Source organism: Rhynchophorus ferrugineus, unplaced genomic scaffold (assembly GCF_030347505.1).
Source record: "Rhynchophorus ferrugineus isolate W39M unplaced genomic scaffold, kcgeb_rfMv2 rfM2, whole genome shotgun sequence".
NCBI classification, from domain to species: domain Eukaryota; kingdom Metazoa; phylum Arthropoda; class Insecta; order Coleoptera; family Curculionidae; genus Rhynchophorus; species Rhynchophorus ferrugineus.
This window is the reverse complement of record NW_027472581.1, coordinates 24,175,841-24,193,177: the sequence shown is the minus strand read 5'-3', so window position 1 is coordinate 24,193,177 and position 17,337 is coordinate 24,175,841. Positions and strand designations below refer to the sequence as shown.

General features: G+C 31.7%; 1 protein-coding gene across 1 annotated transcript in view; it reads left to right on the top strand.

Moving 5' to 3' along the window:
• Window positions 1-17,337, top strand: part of timeout (circadian regulator timeout) — a 621,776-nt gene that overhangs the window by 117,563 nt on the left and 486,876 nt on the right. The window contains exon 9 of the mRNA XM_076394399.1: window positions 11,024-11,104. Within this exon, the coding sequence (XP_076250514.1) occupies window positions 11,024-11,104 (81 nt within the window). The remainder of the gene's footprint in view (window positions 1-11,023; window positions 11,105-17,337) is intronic.

Below are 17,337 nucleotides of genomic sequence, written 5' to 3'. Positions count from 1 at the left end.
CTTAGTTAAACACATTTTTTTGGCAAAATTACGTTTTTTTATTCAACATAATTCCCTTCAAGGGTGATAAACTGATTATAGCGACCCTCCAACTTTTCGACGCCATTTTGAGAAAATTTCTTCCCAGCGAGCATTCTTTTGACAACTGAGAACAGGAAATAGTCGCTGGGGGCCAGATCTGGAGAATACGGTGGATGAGGAAGCAATTCGAAGTGCAATTCATAGACTTTTGACACGGTGCCTTGGTGAAGCAGCACTTTCTTTTTTTTTTCAAATGCGGCCGTTTTTCGGCGATTTCGTCCTTCAAACGGTCTAATAAAGCTATTTAATAGTCGCTATTGATGGTCCTTCCTTTTTCAAGGTAGTCAATGAAAGTTATTCTACGTGCATCCCAAAATACAGACACCATAACCTTGCCAGCCGTCTTGCATTTTTCCACATGTTGGAGCGGGTTCATCGTGTGCAGTCCTCTCGGATGACTGCCGATTGGACTTCGGAGTGAAATGATACAGTCATGTTTCATCCATTGTCACATATCGACGCAAAAACTCGGCTTTATTACGCTAGATCATCTTCAAACGCTGTTCTGAATCATCAACTCGTCGTTGTTTTTAGTCAAAAGTGAGCTCGCGCGGAACCCACTTTGCACAGAGCTTTCTCATACCCAAATATTCGTGAATGATATGATGTACACGTTCAGTTGATATCTTTAGAGTGTCTGCTATTTCATTCAAGTTCAAATTACCGTCATTCTAAATAATTTTCTGGATTTTTTAAATATTTTCATCGGTAACAACCACTTTAGGGCGTCCATTACGTTCACCGTCTTTGATGCTCATTTTATCATGTCTAAACTTAGCATACCAATCCTTGGTCATGGTTGGTTTTCCTGGGGCAGTGTCTGGAAACTCGGCATCAAGCCGTGTGTTTCTTTTTAACTAGAATAAAATGAGAAGGAAAATATGGTCTAATTCTGAAACGAATTTATAAAATGCGACAATCAGTACATTAAAGATCTTGATGACGTATGTACACAAAACTTTGAATAGACTATAGTTGCATAAGTTTCGTGACATTGGCAATATTCACCAGAAATTACTTCTTTCGAAAATTTCTTGTTCTAACAAATGCCGTATGGCTTGACTGAGAAGCATTTAGATTCTTATTAAGAATAATATGGATCCCAAAGTGAGCCCATATTTCTATAATTTCCAAAGACCTTATTATCTGTGTTTTTAATACAGTGAAAACTAATTTCACAAAAATATAGCAACAACTTATAAGTTTTATCATATCTAATATCAAGCAATATTAAGATTTAATCTCATGTATATTTTGTGTATTACTAAGAGCTTCATTGATTGAGAAATCAATATTATTCATTAAAACTTTTGCCGAGAGTTTCATTCGTGTAATTTAATGACAGTTTTCTGATTTTCATAATTCAATAATGAACGTTCCCCGACGAGCGAATCAGTTGACTGAATTTTTGTGGCGTTTCGAGATTTCCGGAATTTCAATTTTCCAACACTCGAAAGCGTTTTTCACGCCTTTACAGCTCCTTTTTAGGGGTTGTTTTAAGCAAGTCCCCGGAGGGTGAGGGCATTACTACGTTTTCATTGTCGCGGAGTGACCCTTTAAGCTATTCGATACTTGGCCGGCATTTCCTTTGTACAATTTAAATAAGACGTCTTCAGGGTTATTATGGTCAATTGAATTGAGGATAATTTATTTTATTGGCTATAGATTTTCTAATTTTAAAGATAATAGTGTATCTATATTTATAGTATATTACTTGATGTTGAAATGATTAGTGTTAGAAACTAAAAGTAAACTGTACGCCTATAAATTAGTTTTAAAGCTTTTTTAAAATTTTAAGCTTTATTGTAAAATATCGGCACAATGTATCTTAATCAAAGTTGTCCATCGATAGCCGTTACTTTTTCCCGTCTTTCAGGAATTTACGGATTTCATCTCGAAAGAGTGATATATCTATTAAGGATATCTCAGATAGAGCATGACTCATATGTCGGAATAAGTAGAAATCAGAAGAAGCAAGGTCCGGAAAGTACGGCCAGTGGGGCAGCACTTCCCATTTTGATGTTTCCAAGTTTATTTTCACCGATTTTGAAACATGTGGCCCAGCGTTTTCGTGCTGAAGAGTAACATTGTTGTGTCTTTCAATTGTAGTTGACTTTCACTGATGATTTCATTAGGTTTTAGCAGCTCCTAGTATGTTTAAGATTTCAGAGAGATAAAATTGTTAAATATGTTTATAAAACTCAAATATTTGTTTCCCAAAATACCGTCTTTGTAATAACTGCACTGTTATAGCTTTATGGTGGTAGTTCGGTCTCTCTGGCAAATTGTCGGTTAGTGTTTAGTCACTTTTTACTGCCGCTGGCCTCTAGCTTATTTGGAACAGGGAAAAATCATTTTAATTAGCCATTGGTTCGAAGGAAAGGTGATTGGCAGATACAATATGCTTTAAGAGTAGACATGACATACATGCCGCCTTATATAGGACGAACCAAGAGGTTCAAATGTATTCACAACATTACCATTCACGTCATATTTAACTTTTGTTTACTATTCACGCCAAGTTATTAATCAAGTAAGATCGATCCGTACGATCGAAAATAGTTCGGGTATTTCATTGTAACGGTAAGAGTAATTATTATATACGTAGCTAAGATGCAGTTTACTTCTATTTCAAGAAACATAGTGAATGCCAAAGGGGCTAATTGATATCTGTTTCGTAAATCACATATCATTCAGGACAGCTTATTAATTAACCCTATTAAACGAGTTTAACCCTATATAACATAGCCAGCCAAGCTGATCCCACTAAATACAGAGCATTAACTTTTAGCCATGGATATTCGGGTTTTTCGTAGATCTTGATGTATGATCAAGTAGTCCTCATAATTTGTTTCACTTCGGATTATCACGATGGATCCACTTTTAGTCACCAGTATTAATGCGATGTAATAAGACCTTCCCGATTTTTCTGTTGAAGCAGAATTTCGCACTCCCAACAATTCTACATATTCTTCTTGTGTTTTACCTGGGTTCTCACTAACGTAGATCATGTCCAAAGCGCTGTATGTCTTCGGTGTCAAAATCACCAATTTTAAAACATCGAAACCAGTAACTATATGTTAAAATCGATTGAGTAAGTTTCCCACAGCTATTCGATGACCTACAGCTGCTGCCTTTTTTTTTTTAATTTGAAGCTAAAACCAAAACATTCCGCAGATGCAATTTAATCGACACAATTGAGACATTTTTAATGAACCGAAAAAATATTTGTTCGCACCTCGACGAATTGACATATGCTGAAAAATGACGCTTCAACATAAACTCTAATGCACAATAACACAATCTGTTGTAAAACCTTTAAAATTAATGTGTAATTTATTTATTTATTTAAATCCGTTAGCCTCTTGGGCTATTTAGGGTGAATTACAATATATTATATGAACATTTACAGCTTAAAATACTACACACTAGTAATGTATTCGAACAGTTGTGGATTTGTCGTCATAAGTTTGATAAATAATGCAGTTTTGTATGGTATCTGACACAGTTTTGTAGAAACTCCATGTTGTCCTCAATAATATCATCAAATTTAGGTAGGAAGAACTCTGTTGTCATGTGGCGATATCGAGATTAGCCTCATTCGGTTATGTATGATCCAGGAATAAATTCAAAATTTGCAACAGTATCAAAATTGTGCATGTATTTATTTTTTGGCAACTGCATGTCGATTTTTTGAACCCAAAATAAGGATTATTTTGGTCAAAAAACTTTGCTTATTATTTATATTCTGTTCATGATTGAAAACTCTCTTCTCTTGTTCTCTATGGTATATTGCTTCAGCTTTGTCGATCCTAAATTGTTAAACTTTTTTTTGGGCTGGCTTGATTTTGCAAGAGCATTGCAATTTCAAATTGTCAAGAATTGACAGATTACCTCTAACCGTTATTATTGTAAAAAGTCTAGACACAATTGAAGATTTACCACAGTTTGTTGCTTTAGTAAATTATTTTCTTGACTGCTTCTTCAAATGCTGCTTTTGGTCTTATGTTTTAGTATTTTTTCATTGCTGCTATTGTTTTTGTTCAATCAGTTTCTGTTTTTATTGATCTTATCGACTACTACAATGTCTAAACTGTTTTGCTCGACTGTTGATCGGTATTTTTTGTATTACGTCTTATGTTGTGTACATTTAGTACAATCTTAAATTACAAATTAAATTATAACTATTGGTTATTTGTACTTGCATCAAAATAAAAGTAATGCGAAAAGGGATAAATACATTAAATTAATTTTAAATTAAACTATTTTAAACTAGTACTTCTGATTAGCTGTGCATTGTTCAGTAGCCCTATTGCTTCCACGTTGCTGTGATTTAGTGACATTGCTTGACGTTTTAAGACGAAGTCTTAGATAAATTGGTTACGTAGCGATAATCATTATGTTTTCTATTTTATATTTTGTTATTTTCTGAATTTTAGCTCATTTTATTAATATAACATTAAATAAATATATTTAATAAATATTGACTTAGTTTTTACCATTTATTATTTGGAGAGAATTAATAAAGCATGATGAGTAAGATAAGGAAATTTAAAGCAAAGTTTTCTTTGAATTTTTAAATAGCCGAAAACATTGAAAGTTATCATCTGTATTATTGGCGTTTTTTTATCCGACCTAATAACTACTTTTCATTGCTGTTTAGATCCCCATATTATAAGAAATCTTAAAGAATAATAGCCGCCTACAAAACGGTTTTAATTAAAAAGGCCAGTCCATTTTCGCCTCGCTTGTTTTTAACGTTGCTCTTTGAGCTTCACGATTATTTTAAATTTGCTACTGAATTTTTTTAATTAAATACACCTCCGGTGACATTTTACCTTCAACCGAAGAAAAACGTTGACTTTTTTTCTGTTCCTGAGGACGCCGAACGGTATGTTAGCTAATTCGGAACGCTTTCACGCAACACCATGCTCACATATTCCTGCAATGTCCCTTTAATTCTAATTTGCGTCTCGTGTTTTTTATCGCCTAATTGTTGGCGTCATTTTTCAAAGCTGTTGACTGAAAAGCTCTGCGAAGTACGTGATTTGTTTTCTGATGCAGTGTCAGATTTTAACCCGGAGTTTCACAAAACTCGGCGTCGTTTTTTTAAATAGTAGGTCACTGCTTAAAATCTATGCTACTTCTTACATAAAAAAATGAGAATTTAAATTTACCACATTTGATACTTAATAATAATGACTTAAATATTAGGTATTTATTTTCATCATTCAAATCACATTTATTTAGAAAGTTTAGTACAATATTTTTCAAAATATTTGGTTTGGCAGTGTTTTAATCATGTGTCGATTATTTTCAGTTGTTTAACATTTCGAAATAATGCGCTAGCCAAACGTAGCATGGATCTGAATAAGTGGTTATAAGAAAGCTCTACGTCTGGTGATTACGATATAACAGGTCAGTTGAAAAGCTCCCGGCTTAACACATAGATGGTGCTACTAGAATTAGATCTATATGTTTTTTAGTTAGCTCTAACCATCAAAAGATGCGTGTATAAATTTGACAGCTGTCGGTTCATTAGTTTGTGAATTATATCATTCTAAGTGAAACAACTTTTGTTATTGTGAAAAAAATGGATAAAAAGGAATTTCGCGGATAAAATATTGCTTTTTGAAGAGGAAAATACAGTTGAAGCAAAATCTTTCCGGACACTGCTCCAGGAAAATTAACCATCAAGGATTGGTATGCTAAGTTTAGACGTGGTGAAATGAGTGTCGAAGACGGTGAACGCAGTGGACGCCCAAAAGAGGTTGTTACCGACGAAAACATTAAAAAATCCACAAGATGATTTTGAATAACCGTAAATTGAAATTGAATGAAATAGCAGACACTCTAAAGGTATCAACTGAACGTGTACATCGTATCATTCACGAATATTTGGGTATGAGAAAGCTCTGTGCAAAGTGGGTGCCGTGCGGCGTCTGTGTTTTGGGATGCGCATGTTGTCTGTATTTTGAGGCGTTGGAAGAAATCACCGAAAAATGGCCGCATATGAAGAAAAAGAAAGTGCTGGTTCACCAAGACAATGCACCGTGTCACAAGTCAGTGAAAACGATGGTAAAAATCCATGAATTAGGCTTCGAATTGTTTCCTCATCCACCGTATTCTCCAGATCTGTCCTCCAGCGACAATTAACTCTTCTCAGATCTCAGAAGAATGCTCGCTGGGAAGAAATGTTCGCCGAGTGAAGAGGTGACCGCCGAAACTCAGGCCTATTTTGAAGCAAATGACAAATCGTACTATAAAAATGGTAGCGAAAAGTTGGGTTGGGCCGCTATAATCAGTTTATCACCCTTGAAGGGCATGATGTTGAATAAAAAAACTAATTTTCCAAAAAATGTGTTATTATGGTAGGCCGGGGACTTTTCAATTAACCTGTTAATATACGTGTTGCCACTTGATTTCTGACTTGTCTGACACCTGCCAAAATTATTTCGTGAAGGATTTTTATTAAATGAATGCAAAAGATAATAACTGCCGCAGAGGGGCATTTTTTAGGTTAAGATATTTGTATCAGATCCTAAATGTAATTTCTTCGAATTCACAATGACAGAATACATATTAAAAATATATCGCCAAACTCGGTGATTTAAAAAATACAAATTTTTTATGAATGGATAGCGTTTTTTTATAAATTTTTTTGTGTAGTTCCCACTTTCAAGTTCTCACTATTTCAAGTCATGAAATTATGTTTTTTTCTATGAAACGACACAAATTGTAGAACCTATATATGTCGTAATGAATATGCGATTTATTTATGTTATTTTAAATATATTTATGATAGATTTGTTAAAATTTTGAATTCGTTTGTTATCCAATTTTATATCTGCTTGTCCAGTTTACGTTTCGCCGTTTCTTTTTTTGACAAAAGTGTTTTTTTTTGCACAAATCGCTATATGCATGATTAAAAAGTTTTGTGCGTGGTATTCTCGGACCCCAGTGTCGTTTATCTCCCCTTGTATCAAAACGTTTTATTAATTACTTGCGTGTACTTTGCCCTCAAACTGCTGCTTCAGACTTTTTATGAAATGATGACGAGAAAAAATTGTCACAGCGGTAAAACATATTGTATTGCCTCAAATAACTTTATATACTAAATCCGTTTCAAAATAATGTTATTGTGGTGAAGTTTTATTGATTGTTACAAATTCTTTCCTTTCTCTTTATATTTTTATTTATCTCGCTCTCTATTTTTATCTTTATCTGTTCCTTTCCTTCTCTCCTCCACATATCTCTGTATAACACATTTAAATTGTTTTTACCAGAAAATAGAAAGATATATTTATTAAATAATTTAATTGTTTCTTTGTATTATTTCATAATTGATGATAAGTGTATTTACCCTACTAAGAGTTGTTCTAGTTTGCTATAATTTTGATTCCTAATATGTTAATGCAAGACACATAATAATATAAATAATATTTTAGGTGTTGTGCATTGAGGATTTTTTATAATTACTGTGATTTATAATACGTTAATGCTAATGTTAATAGGTTTATATTATATTATGTGTAATAATATAACAAAAAATATTTTAAGTATTGTACATTAATAATTATATTGTCAGCTATTAAAATGTATTTTTCACAACACTAATTTCAGGATACAGTAGTTTTTATTGCTAAATCGTTCTAGAGTTGACCTTGTTTAAATGATCTCTGCGATATTCCTTAAGTATGAGTGAAAAAAAAATTTACATTTGAATTATGCTGCTTAATATTTTATAACTAACAAGTACAGAGTGTCCATACATTTCGATTGATCCCATTTTAATATAACTTCATTTCTTTTTCGAAGGATATTTTAACGTTTATTTAGTTTTTCCCATTGTAATATGTCATAATTTCTATCAATATTGTTAACATATCGGCAAAATAAACTTTAGAATGCCATTTTTTTTGGATATCAGTATTTATGAAAATATCTATTTTTTAAATATTATGTTACAATAAAATGTAATTATTTATGGCATAGTTTAGGTGATAATCCTAATAAATACTATTAATTAATATTTAAACCAATCTATTTAATGTTTCTAAATGTTCTGACTTCAGAGATTAGTAACAATTTGAGTAATGAGAGCAGAATGTTTCAATTGTGAACCAAAACTTTCTTATAGTCTTCCAGAATCTATTTGGGATTAGATGGACGTACGGTTTACCCGGACCTTTTCGAGTAGACTGTCATTTATCAGGGGAGAATTCTATAGAGTTGACGTGTCCTAACAGCAAATTTAACTGTATGGTAGAAAATCGTTTCTTTATTGGAAAAACATGTTAAGTTAGGCAGAAAAGTGGACATTTTGTAGCAGATATTTTACTATAGTTTCAATACATTTTATTCAACAATCTTCTTTTTTTGTTATGGTTTATAACTTTGTACTATATTTTTAATTATAGAAATTGTTTAATCCTTCAGTCATAATCACGAAGTGGTACCATGTACTACTTATTATTTACAGATAACTTAAGTTTATATTTAATACCTAGAAATGTACGTAATGGCTACGAAATGTATAAGATTTAAGTATTTAGGATATTAGTAGCAATAAAAACACACATTTTCAATATTTGCCATAGTAACACTAACAATTTTCTTTGGAATTGTTTAATTGGCGTCACTTAATATTTCCAAATCAATCTTTGGCTAGTCTATAAAACTGCCCTGTAGGTTGTCTTTCTTTTCATAGAAATGAATTACTGAAATTGACTTGTTGCATTCTTATCATCGGTGAATATTGCTCAACTTTGACTTGAATATTGCGTTGCCAATATTTAATAATTGGTATACAATGTTTGATAAAAATTCTCCAAATGTTGTAATATATTTATGGCATTTTTTATTATCTCTTAGAACTTTAACAATCTGCCTGTTGGCAGTAAGTATTAATATTTGATTTCCGTACAAGTTCATGCTGTACAACTTATAATCTAAATCTTATTCTATATCCTATACTAACTTATTCTAGAGACTATTATATATCATTCTATGTGTCTATTAGTTCGTATGGTAGTTTGCGTTATACAATGTTTTTTATTATTATTATACAAGTTTTTATTATACAATGGAATAAGGTATTACTACTATTTGTGCTTAGTTCATATCTTCGCTATAACTGTATGGTCATAATTGAATTAATGTTACCAATTAATAATTTTGAAAATAATAATGGAACTCTTACATTCATAAAATGATAAAATTATAATTAACATAAATATTGAAAGTACAAAATGTTGTATAAAACACTTGACTCGAGAGTGCGTAACCTTAGCACAATTCCTAAGACATATCAAACTTTTTTTACATATATCAAATTATAATTCTTCCTCAATTACTTTTGCAAAATTTATGTTTAAACATATTTTGACATATTAGGTTCTTTTAAATGTCTATTTATATTTTTAAACATGAATTCTTAATTCTTGGCTTCTTTTAGTTTCTTAGCTTCAGCGACAATACCGGAGATCAATGAATATTGCACCAAATGTTCTGCCTGCCACTAAACGCTCATACTGTAATTAATTTGCTACAAATACTTGATAATGTAGCCTAATTCAACCAAACTAGTATCAATTACCTTTAGTCTAGTAAAACATAATTCATCAAACCACTTGTTATAAAAGACACCATATTATTAACTTTTTGTAATCTGGCCAGCTTTGAACTTGAGTGACACTTTTTGAAACTTTTGTGACTTTTTTGAGTTGACTTCGCGCAACATTATAAAACTTAATGAATCACATGATATTATATATAATTCTCCCAATTATTTTGTAACTGAACGAAGAATACAGCTATTAGAAACTCATACACAAACATATACAATAAACAAAACGAATGAAATCTAACCACAAATCCGATCTAATGTGTGATTTACTTCAATATTACTTTTGTGAGACATGTTAAGGAGCTGCACACATTAGAATTCTTAATTATAACACAACAGTGGTTCAAATAACATTACAGTAAAATATTCTATACAAACTTTGGAGTGTGATGAAATACTTACGTTACATAACGATATGGAACCTTTTCTTTTATTCATATGTTATGAATCGTTATTTTTAGACGTATTTTTAGTCAGATAATGATTTCAAATTGGTGGTAATATTTCATAGAAATAAAGTCAAGAAATAATAAGTTCTATAATACGTTCACCACTTCACCTCTTAGACGAAGAGGGGTCAAATCATCATGAAAAATCGTCTGTCAATCAACTGAAATGTATTCATCACATCAGCTGATCAACTGGTGTATCGATAAGACCATGCGGTCAAGTTCTCATCATCAACAATCAGAGTATATTTGCTAGTTTTAGTAATTTCTGATTTTCTGTTATTGCTCACCAGTAAAATATTTGTTAACAATGTAGAATCTTTGAGGATTCTATCTGAGGACCTTTTAAGCTTTCACTATGAACAATCCAACTAATACAAGTAATTGAACATACTAATTGTGGCCTAGATATAAAACATTTTTTGTGTTTTCATTTTTACCTGTTATTTAGATCGGATACTTAAAATATTACCCTCGTATGTCTGACAGTAGTGTTCAATATTGTCAAAAAAAACAATATTTTATTAAGAAATATTCGTATTATAAGTCATATTATTAAGGAAAATTTTTGTCAGTGAAACAGTTTATTTATATATCTATATACATTTATATTTTGGTACTGTTATATTTCTGTATACTCATATTTTAGGTCTTCAAAAATCACGGGAATTTCACACCGTCTCGATAAAATTGATAACATCAATATCCACCAATCACATGCGTAAGCAATAAATATTTCCCGGTAATTTATTTTTCCCGTGAAATATTCATAGAGAGAGGAACCTCTTTACGATTGTAATGCTTTTTTATGATGTTTTATGTATCCTACATACTAAACATCTGGTGTTTTTCTTTTTTTTTCCAGAACCGAAGCCATGAAAAATATCCAGCGTAAGCTACGAAATGGGGAATACGAGCGTGGAATAGGACTGTTGCGGGCGTCCAGGTAAGTTCCGGGGGTTGTATTGGGTTGGTGCGCGGGAGGCGATTCTATTGTGAGGCTGTCAAACCGCTTTCTAAATAATCACCTGAAAGGGAAATAAGGAAAATGTTATTCTCGGATATGAATGTACTTATAATCCTATAATGTGTGTCTTATTTGTCTTATATCAGTTTCTGATTTACTTTTACATACTCTAATACAGAATACGTAATGCTTCAGATATAGGAACCATCAGAACTATAGCATATTCAAAACAACAGTGAACCTACGTCATCTGAATTGATGTCGCAATGTTGCCGCCTCAACTTATTTTATTATATTTGCATTGAACTTTGTTCCACACTGGTATATGTAGAGTTCTAGGCGCGTTTTTTATATAGTGGTATCGCCCGAAGGTCTAAACCTAATTAACAATTGTATATCTGAGTAATAAATTTAATTTTTATTAGAGAGCATATTTACCTTTTACGCTTAGTTCTTGGTCCCTTCGATGCAATATTTCCTTGTAAAGTATATATATTTATTCTGTTCATATTCTGTTCTGTTACTACCTGTATACATCTTTCTTGATAAAACCTTATCAATCACTGCGTTCTCCTTAATGCATTTGCCATATCTGCCAAACAGTATTATTTCGCTCCTTATACATTTTAAACAAATGTTCCGCTATATTCTGAACAATAAAACATATGCAAATAAAGCTTTTACGCTCTATAATATCTCTAATACAGCTGTCAAGCTGATATTGATTCATACCCGTTTCGCATAAAGACGGTTTCTTTTTGGCGAATTTAAGGTTATATTGTTTATTATTTTTTGAGATATTTTAGTGACCTTGTCCATAGTAATATTGAGTGCAGCTGCAACACGATAAAAATATTTTGAACAAATAACGGGGATATTTGAAAATTATTAAAACAAAGCGTTAAAACAACGTTTGCCGGTTTATAACCCGTAATTATCGTATTTTGGACAAATGGACGAGTTTTACAGGTTCGTTCGTTTATATGTTCGAACTTTTCATATAGCATTCTATCTCTTTTTAATTAGCATAAAATGAGAGGGAAAATATTGTGTGACTGTAAAACGAATATACAACTTTCGACAGGCACATATTGATGACGTGAGTTCACTGTTGTTTTGAATACACTATATATATATATTACTTACAGAATATGAATAGACAATTTTTCAAGTATGAAGTTTTTTTTGCTTAATTTCTTGTTACAATTTTACAAATTCTGGAAATTTACAGGGATTACGAAAACCATCGACAAACAATCATGTCTACTCCTATTTCAGAGATATTTTGATTAAACTTTTTTTATTTATTTATTATGAGTGTTGTTCCTTTATTGCATACAATTATGCGTTAACCTATTGTGAATTGATATTTGCGTTTTCAGTAAGATAATTAACAAAGCGAAATGTAATAATATGCTCTTGATAATTACAACAGTTTATAGAGCCTCTATAAAGTGCAAATTGTACTTTTTAAATGCCTGGTGGCACCATTCTTCTACTTAGGAAGTACCTTTTCACCACGTACACGTTTGTAGATTTGCTTATAACGAGAGCATTGATAGTTAGTGTAAATGTGTTCACCAATGCCAATATATATTTAACATATTATTTTATTATAGCGAAAAATTGAGTATAATTTGTACATCTTTTTGTTATATTAAACCTGTGATTAATAAATATAATCTTGTTGTCTTCACTGCGGTTCATTTACTCATTTTAGATAATTTAGTCATTGCATAAGTTAATGAGTAATAATGATAAATAATAATTTTAAACTTGAAAATCAATATAAAGGAATATATATTGTAATATGTATAATACTATTACAGGAACACCTTCATTTAGATAGTACACTTGTACCAGTAATCTTTTACTTTATAGATTCTATGGTGAAAATCATAAAAAATGTCCACAGTGTTATTTGTGCAATTGTTAGGTATGTAACAACAATTAGAATAGACTGAAATCTATTGGGGTAAGGTTAGTCAAAATAGAAATGTTTAACAAAATTATACTTAATACAAATAAATTTGTAGTTTTAAGATCCTACTTAATGTACTCAGGGGGTTAGTGAAGGTATTCATGCAGACATTACAAAGATCGTGCCTAGTGATTGCTACAGTCTCTTTTTTACCAATTAGGGCTTATCTGGACTGGACCTACTGCTTAACGTGGGTTCCGGACCACTGTCCTCATCATTAAACCTACCGATTGGCGAGTGATCAACTTAGAGATCATCTCAGAAGATATCCGAAGACACTGGGATAATTTTACTTGTCGGGATTGGTACTCTTGCCTAATGGACTATCAGAATTATAAACATTCATAAACATACATTTACAAGCATTATAATAGAAGGAGGAGCGTCCTGTCGCATTGACCACAAAACCAACAAAAAATATAAACGTTCAGTTCAATATAAATAATTTTAAATATTGTCGATGTTGAGTGTTGAGGAGAGAAAACAATGTTGTCAATAAAATAAAATTTATTTTCGCTCCTCTCTGCGTAAATTTATGCACAAAGGCTTGTTTGAATGAAATTAAAAGAAATATTTAAATGAATAATGAAAAAATATATAAAATGAAAGAAATAAAATAGAAATAATATAAAATGAAAGAAGTGAAATAGAAATAATATAAAATCCATACGTAATGTTGAAGATAATTATGAAATGATTTCAAATAACTTACTAAATCGTATGTCTGGTGATGATATGATTATCTGGACAAACGACCTATTAGAATTCTACTGTTTTTAGAGGTACGATCAACAAATTAGATTTGTTTTGTTGTGTGTATACGTCACAAAATTATATTATTATTTTTGTATTGTTTTTGACTTGGCAGCCACTTCAAAGTGTAAATAGATAAATAGGTTTAGGTAGGTATTAAGCTAAATTGTGTATATAGTCGAATATAAAATAGGAATACAATGTAGTAGATAGGTTAGATGTAATATACGTAATTATAAATGTTTATAAATAAGGTTTTTGTTTATTTTTATTTAGTTATTACAACAATTATTATGTAGATATTTTGTTTTAAAACGTTTTTATTTTGTGTAAAGAATCTTAGTTTAATTATTTTTTACCTTTTAGTAAGTTCCTTATTTATTTTTGAAGTCGGATCAATTTTTTTCTTAAAAGTATTTTATTTTTCTCTTTTTGGTGTTAGATATTTACTCAATAAATTACGCAGTTATTTTATTAAATATTACAATGGATTGGCCAAGTAAAGGTGTAGCCCGTATGAGGAAAAATAAGAAGAAATAATAATTGAAAATAGGGAACGATTAAAAGTGATTTCACAAGTGTTCTAACCCAACTAGAAAAACAACAAAAAGTCGTTGCCCAAGCCGGACATCTATAATATTTATACACCTTCCCATATGATATGGTTAGTGATTAAAGAGCAAACTGAACTGCTTTTGTACTAAACGATTTCCTGTCTTCCGTCACATCAGTTCAGCAGCAACATTATACACATATATATGATTATTTTGGATAAAAAAAATATGTGAAAACTTTGTGTGGCTTTGAACGTGCCTTTGAAATTTGAGGGTTTTCCTTGATTTCCCCGGATTCCATCATCAGATCCTGACTTGGTTCTAATGGGACCACAAATCGGTCCATAATTGACGAAGAAATCGGTACACATACATGAAAAAAATAGACAATCGAACATAGAACCTTGTCCTTTTTTGAAGTCGGTTAAAAACAGCGAAATAGTCTAATAAATTAGACCTCTAAACTATACAAACATTATTTTCCTAAATTTAAAATTAAACATTTTTCTTAATATTTGATGAATGTTTTAAATACTAGACTAAAATAAGGGTTTCTAATTAGAAAATTAAAAGAAACTTAGTAAGCAAGGAACCACTAGAAAAACGAAACAATAAACAAGTAATTACTAACGAATGTATGAAGCTTTAAGCCACCCGTATTATTCCTTTATGTCGGGTGTTGTCTTATACGTCTCGCCGCGCCACGAAATGTAATTACATCAAACTAATGGCTGGTACTTTGCCTTATTACAATTATACCACTGCAAACGCTAGATTTATCTTTTTCCTTAATCTGCGGCAAATCTGTCGGCGTTTCAGACACGTGCAAGTTCGCCCGCAACTTACACAACTTATGTTGTGCTAACTCTTGATGTGGCTGCGAACCATTCACAATGCATCCCCATGCAAACTTTGATCGTCGACTTGGCGCGTTATAATCTGTTTCGTGTAAGCGTTAAATAGCAAATGGAATATTTATGCGCATAAAATAACAATAAATTTTCGACGAAATATACGGCCCTGCACTCGGTGCCATTTTGTATTAGCACGTAAAAAATATAATGTATTGTTTCGTCGCATTGTATATACATCCAGTAATAACAGTAAATAAAAGATATAATATATAATAGGTTGTTCAATAAGATTTGTCGTTCGATTAAAGATATGGTTCGTTGTTTTGTTCTTCTCAAAATTGTACTACTTTTTTGTGAATGATTTTTGTGGGTAAATTGAATTGGATGATGGAGTGAATTGAAAGAATGATTGTTATTGATGGACTTACCGGAAAGTCATTACCGAGTTTATTTGGAAAAAATATTAAATTATTTAAATGGCCGTTTGGTTCTATACATCTTGCCCATCTTTCAGACAATTTCTAGATGCCATCCCAAAAAAAAACTATTTTTGATTTGAGCTAAACCATTCAACGAACCATTTTCTAACCTTTTCGAAATTGGCGAAGTGCTACACGCGGGTGTCCCATTGATGCGAGAATTTGATAGTTGGACGGGGCAAAGCAATGTTCTTGTAAGGCTTCCTAGGTTGGTTTTGCGTTATAAGACGGCGTGTTATCGTATTGTGAAACAACTTTACTGTGTTATCGGGCTCATTTTGGGACGTTCCTCGGGAAATGCAAGGTTACAATTGATCATTTGTTGTCGGTAGCAGAAAGTATTAACTATTTCACCAAGTTTCAACCGTTCATAATACACCAGGTCACTCTGGTATCATCAAACATAGAACATTGTCTTGCGACCAAAACGATTTGGCCTTGGAGTCGATCGGCAGGCTTCGCCAGGTGATAACCATGATTTTTTGCCCTTAGGGTTTTCGAAATAGATCGACTTTTCACCACCCGTTACTATTCAACGCAGAAATGACTATGAATATTGATGAATATTGAACATGATCATACCTTTGAAGAAGTATTTCACATAATATTTTTAGATTTTTTAATTGTCTTTTGGTTTTTGCCTATTGTTTTAACATAGCGAACAATTACACTAATTGTTTCTTGGGCCACATTTAACGCTTCTGGCAATTGTTTTTGAATTGAGTTGGGTTTCCCATATACTAACTTTTTTGGTCTACTAGAATGTTCTTTGTGTTGCACATCGAAATCACCACTTTTAAGTTTTCGACACCACGCCTCACGTGTTTTTGAGGTTAGAATATGCTCAGCATGTAAGTTTCTACCAGACAATAATGATCTACGATTTTTTCCTAATTATTAAATAAGAAAAATAATGCGTACCACAAATGCACGTTTTTAGACACGAAACTTGTCATTTTCAAAGAGATAGAAATTTATGGCGGTATTATTTTCGCAAAATATAACAAGTATAGCTTTGAAGCCTGTTGTCACTAAAATAAAATGACATATGTTTCGAATCACAACATTGCATACTTAAGCCTAGCGACATCTGTTAGAAAAAGCTGTAATGATTTTCCTGTACGGTATGTACGGTTTGTTTATACGAAAACTTAATATGTACTGATTTGCTTTCGTTAACTTTTGTTTTCCAACTCAGGGTGTCAATATCAGGCATATGCTATAAGGAACAAATAAAGTTATACAAAAACAATGGACTTATTTTTAACCGACTTCAGAAATGGAGGAGGTTCTGTGTTCCACTGTATATATAGTCAATTCAAAGTTTTTTTAGTAATGCGTAATGGATATTTGTGCCATACAGTTGGCTTTGACATACAAAAAAATTCTAATCGAAATAAAATAATTGAACAAAAATGTTATCAAATATAATTTATTTTAATATTATAGCATATATAAAAACTACAGTTGATTATACAGCCAGAATAATTTATAGGTAAGAGTTAAAATCTCTTATCACTAGTGCTTTCAAGAATTTTTCATACATCTGACAACCGGTTGCCGTCTGGTTGTCAGATGTACGCTAAATTGT